Below are 5,403 nucleotides of genomic sequence, written 5' to 3'. Positions count from 1 at the left end.
AGTGTATAATAGAATATCCCATGCTCCCGGCTCACACCTTTATAAAGTTATGAGAATCGATAGATGTTTCTTGATGTTGTTGATGATATATGATGATTTTAGTGTAGAAAATTAAGGTTTGGTCCATCAATTTAAGGCTGATGCATGAATGATGATATAGTTGTTCATGAGTAAATGGCTGCAAATCATATTCTATATATATATATATATATATATATATATATATATATATATATATATATATATATATATATATATATATATATATATATACACACACAACACTACTACGTATCATATCATAAAAAATAATTTTGCCATAAATAATAGTCTCACGTATTTTTCATGTACGGAGTATTGATTACCCGTTAATTTCACCTTATTTTTGTTGAATTGAAATTATTTTTACTGAAATAAAATTATATTTGCTGAATTTAAATTATTTTTACTGAATTGAAATTAATTTTGCTGAACTAAAATTAATTTTGCTGAACTGAAATTATTTGTACTGATTTTCTATTATAATTCTTCTTTATGAAAAGTGAATTTTACTAAACTAACTTATTTTTACTGAACTAAAATTATTTTTACTGAAATGAAATTAATTTTACTAAACTGAACTTATTTTTAGTGAACTGAAATTATTTTTACTTAATATTATTTTTTTAAGGTGAAGTGAACACGACCTAACTCTTCTAATTTTAAGAAATCATGATGAGAATTTGTTAACATCTGTTTTATATGATTTTACGTGCTACTAAATTAATATTTGTTAAGAAAATGACATATTTGAAAATGTTGCTAGTTTCACCCAGAACACTAAACAATTGTCTTAATACTGAGTTTTATTGACAATAGAGTTTTGTTTGGTCAAAAATCAAACCTAACTATACATGAAAAGCTATTGTCGTATAGGGCCATAATATGACAATACATTTCGTTATTGATTTCTTCTTGTGAGCGTTACAAGCCAATAAGTTATGCTTATTAACAATTATTGTTATGCAAGTAATAGTGATATCAACTTTAATTCATTCAATTCTTATAACATATACATTGATAATTTGATATATACTTAAAGATTTAAAGCAGATAATGTTGAATTAAATATGAGCCCATAATTCCAGGTTATGTACGTAATCAGGCTCTAATAAGTATTTAATTAATGAGTAGACTTCATAGTCCATACTTTGCTTTACCATTTAACTGAAATAGCCATTTGTGTGGAATAATGTTATCCACTCAAAATATATGAAATTACAAATCATTATGACAAACAAAATTAAGGTTATTGGTGTTTTATCTCATTAATAGCTATTAGAGAGTGGGACGTTTGACCCTACTTACTCCTTATTATACACAATCAATCATGGGCTTCATTGCTTTAACCATAAACTTAAACGCACTTTTGATTGAGTTGGTCATTTACCTCATACATTATTATGTACACATGATCAAGTTTTCTTTTACTCCGTAGTAATTAATTAGTACTCTTCTTGAATGAATTGCCAAGCGTTTATTTTATTTTATTTTATTTTTTTAAATACTCCATGTAATATTCCTTTTATATTCACCTGTAAATTAATCAAAGTAAAAGATAGTATAATTATAATTTCTTATACCATATGATTATAAATTAAAATATAATCAATAGGTTGCTAGATTGCTAGTTAATGGATAGTACTATCACACGTTTTGTAATAGTTGGATTATAATGGTTGATCCCTTTTGCCTATTAAAAATAAAGTAAAAATAATAGAGTGAGATACAGCAAGTAATATAAATGTGAGATTTTCTTGTTGGGGTAGCCTTATATAAAGGGGGATATGATATAGAGATCAACTACATACTCATTCCCCTCTCCAAATCAAAATCACCAAAATCAAACAACTCAAAAGAAGAGAGAGAAATTAAAGCTATAATTCTAGAGAGAGAAAGAAATAAATTTTCAAAAATAAAAAAATAAAAAATGGAAGAACATTTAAATCCACTAGCAGTGACTCATCTTTTACAATACACTTTGAGAAGTTTATGTTGCCAAGACAATTCTCAATGGGTTTATGCTGTTTTTTGGAGGATCCTTCCTAGAAATTATCCTCCTCCCAAGTAAGTCTCTCTCTCTCTCCTAAAAGAAAAAAAAAAAAAAGTTGCAAATTTAACAAGTTCACTATTGTTTTCCTCATCTTTGGTCATCCTTAGCAGACGACGTTTATAGGATTATCGATCTCTATCTTGTTTTCGAATATACCTATACCTTAAACTAGGTGTACCCAAGGATTTTTATATTTTCATTGATCATTTTATAATTTTATGGTACATCTTCCTACCAGACTACTTTAGGTGTACACGAGAACAACTACAAATTCATAAGCTTAATCGATCTCTCATATATTATTTCTTCTTTCCTTTTATAGATGGGACACCCATGGAGGAGTTTATGATAGGTCTCGAGGCAACAGAAGAAACTGGTAATAAAATTTTATTCATCTCTTAAACTTCTATTTATTTGATTTCCACTACATAAATCATTGCGCTATTACAATTATTATCATAGGGTCGGTCCACAAAATAATATTTCATATATATATATATATATATGATAATTGATTTGTCAATTTTATGATCAGGATATTAGTATGGGAAGATGGATTTTGCAATTTTTCAGCGGCTACAACGGCTGAGATGAACTCTGGCAATGGCGGTGGCGATTATCCGAGCTCATCAGCATCGTCAACTGCCAATTATGGTGATCAACAATTTCAGCAGTTTCAAGCTGGATTACAACCTGAGCTTTTCTTCAAAATGTCCCATGAAATTTATAATTACGGTGAAGGGTATGATATTATTAAATAACATTCTTTAAGTAATATTATAGTTAACCCTAGATTATACAGTTATTTTATGTTATTATACGGTTTTAATATGACAGTTTGATTGGGAAAGTAGCAGCAGATCATAGTCATAAATGGATATACAAAGAACCAAACGAAAACCAAGAAATTAATTTCTTGTCTGCATGGCATAATTCGGCTGATGCGGTAAGTTTAAATTTTTTTTTTTTTTTTTTTTAAAGATTAATTTAATTAGTTCATTCGTATTATTTAATATATAAATCATATTTTTATGAATATAAGATTCATTATTTGTATATATCTCATTTTACAGCAACCAAGGACTTGGGAAGCTCAATTCCAGTCGGGTATCAAGGTATTATCATCTCTTCGCTATTCTCTTTTTGTTTTTTCTATGAGAAGCTAGTATCGACTAAATAAATTGACAAAATTATACTCCATCATCCGAAATTAATATCACATTGATAGTTTAAGTATTTTGTATTAATATTCTAATACTCCGGAGTATAGAAATCTATTTATTGTTTTATACCGAGTAAGTATTATTGATCATACTATATTATTTGTTAAATTTTGGTAATTGTCACATCTTATGTTCAAATCAAATTAGGTCAATTAGTTCTCACAAGGAGGAAGTATGTTTTGTTGATTTTCAAAATCTAACAAAGCTAACTTTTTTAGTATCGTTATGTTTTCATTAATAGTACTATATGTATACATATACTATTTTATGCCCCAAATTTAAGATAATTTGGAATTCATGAGTCAAAGTTTTGGTAATTTTATAGTATGATGATGATTATGACATTTATTTTTAGATGAAATTTGTACTTGTATATAATTTTAGTAAACAAAATTGGTTGATTTCATTACATCATAAACATATTTGAATTTTATGTAGACTATAGCCTTGATAGCGGTACGAGAAGGCGTGGTACAACTTGGATCATTAAACAAGGTTGTGGAGGACTTAAGCTACGTCGTTTTGCTTCGGAAGAAGTTCACCTACATTGAGAGCATCCCGGGGGTGCTCTTACCCCACCCCTCCTCCGCCGCGTTCCCACCATCTATAAGGGCCGTTGATGGGTACGGGATCCCTCCTGATATGTGGGCCTACCAAGGCGGCGGAGGAGGGCCCACGGGAATGGGCCCCACCACCCAACTCATGGAACAATACGAGTACTACAACCAAGCCCAAGCCCAACAACAACACCAGTCGCCCATGGTGAGGATGATCACCCCATCGATGAGCAGCCTCGAGGCCCTCCTTTCGAAGCTCCCCTCGGTGGGGCCTGATCCGGCCCACCAAGGTCCCACGGGACATTGTGGGCCGGAGGCCCATCAGTTCTTGGGCTCACCATCAGCCCAAAAGATGGCAAAAGAAGAGTTGGATGAGGAAGAACATCAACAAGAAATTAGGAATATTAATAATTATGATAATGAAAGAGAGGTTGTTGGGGAATGTAGTAGCACCTCAATGTCATCATATCAGCAGCATTTTTCATACCATCACCAAGATCTTAATTTAGCTGCTAGCAGGCCTAGTACTGGATTTTAGTACAAACGTATTTTTTAATTATATAGTTTTAAATATTAATTAATCATTTGAATGATTGTCTTTATCTAAGGGACACAAAATATTGTATTCAAAATTTAATTAGATTTAATTTTTAGTGCTTGGCTTGTTGCTATTAGCTTAGGGTTCAAGATTTAGTCTACTATTGTAATTTTTGGTTTGTATCTTTAAATATATATATATATATGTAACTTTTATATATGTAATGCAACCTCTAATAAGTTACAATTGTATTTTAGTATTGTTCAGATGGACTACATATGTAAATATGTAATATTCTTCGTAATGTATACACATATATATAGTTTCAATTTGGATGTCATTCATGTTATTTTACCCCTAATATGTGTGTATGAGGTTACTCATTAGCTAAAATAGGGGTGAGAAGGTACCAAATGATTGTGTTTCTTTTATTTTTTTTATTTTTGTGGGTAAGAAAAGGTACATGATGTTTTACTGTTAGGGTTGTCTTCTCTCAAAACCGACGCCTAATTGATTGGAACGGAGGAAATTAGAGAAATTACTATTGGAATAAGTCGGTTTCCTAGCTAGTGATCGACCTATCTGTACGTATGATGTACCAGTAGTACCACAGAGGCCACATAATCTTCAACCGTACTTGCTTCTCTCAAACGATTGTATCCGAAGCTAGAGGTGAGGAAATTAATCGATCAAGTTACACATATGCATGTAAAACAGCACGCTATGTACCCTGCCGAAAACTAATGGTAACTTACTGGTATTCCCTAATTATACAATTTAGGAAGATGACTCTAAAAGAGTGGCAAATTATTATACGAGTAATCTAGTTAGAAGATGTTGATTCGTTGCATGGAAGAATATTACAAACATAACCCGTCTAAATGATTGAAGAAATTGTAAGAAGATTAGTTGCATGTTTTAAAAAAATGCAAATTAAATTGGTTAAATTTTTAACATTTTTTTTTTTGAACAGATTAAATTTTTAATATGAAG

At 30.6% G+C, this 5,403-nt stretch overlaps 1 protein-coding gene across 1 annotated transcript; it reads left to right on the top strand.

Moving 5' to 3' along the window:
- Nucleotides 1-1,741: 1,741 nt before the first annotated feature.
- Nucleotides 1,742-4,504, top strand: LOC145581766 (uncharacterized). The gene is made up of 6 exons (XM_081638791.1): nt 1,742-2,106; nt 2,415-2,468; nt 2,628-2,834; nt 2,930-3,038; nt 3,166-3,207; nt 3,754-4,504. Exons 1-6 carry the CDS (start codon nt 1,970-1,972, stop codon nt 4,408-4,410), a joined length of 1,206 nt encoding a protein of 401 aa, XP_081494917.1. The 5' UTR covers nt 1,742-1,969; the 3' UTR covers nt 4,411-4,504.
- The last annotated feature ends 899 nt before the right edge of the window (nt 4,505-5,403 follow it).

Source organism: Chenopodium album, chromosome 15 (assembly GCF_948465745.1).
Source record: "Chenopodium album chromosome 15, dcCheAlbu1.1, whole genome shotgun sequence".
NCBI classification, from domain to species: domain Eukaryota; kingdom Viridiplantae; phylum Streptophyta; class Magnoliopsida; order Caryophyllales; family Amaranthaceae; genus Chenopodium; species Chenopodium album.
Note: the sequence above shows the minus strand (reverse complement) of the source record. Positions and strands in the feature narration are given on the sequence as shown.

Coding starts and splice junctions, on each gene's coding strand:
- LOC145581766 (XM_081638791.1), top strand. CDS start 1,970: ATGGAAGAACATTTAAATCCACTAGCAGTGACTCATCTTTTACAATAC. Junction 2,835..2,929: donor ATTTATAATTACGGTGAAGG/GTATGATATTAT, acceptor TTAATATGACAG/TTTGATTGGGAAAGTAGCAG. Junction 3,039..3,165: donor GGCATAATTCGGCTGATGCG/GTAAGTTTAAAT, acceptor CTCATTTTACAG/CAACCAAGGACTTGGGAAGC.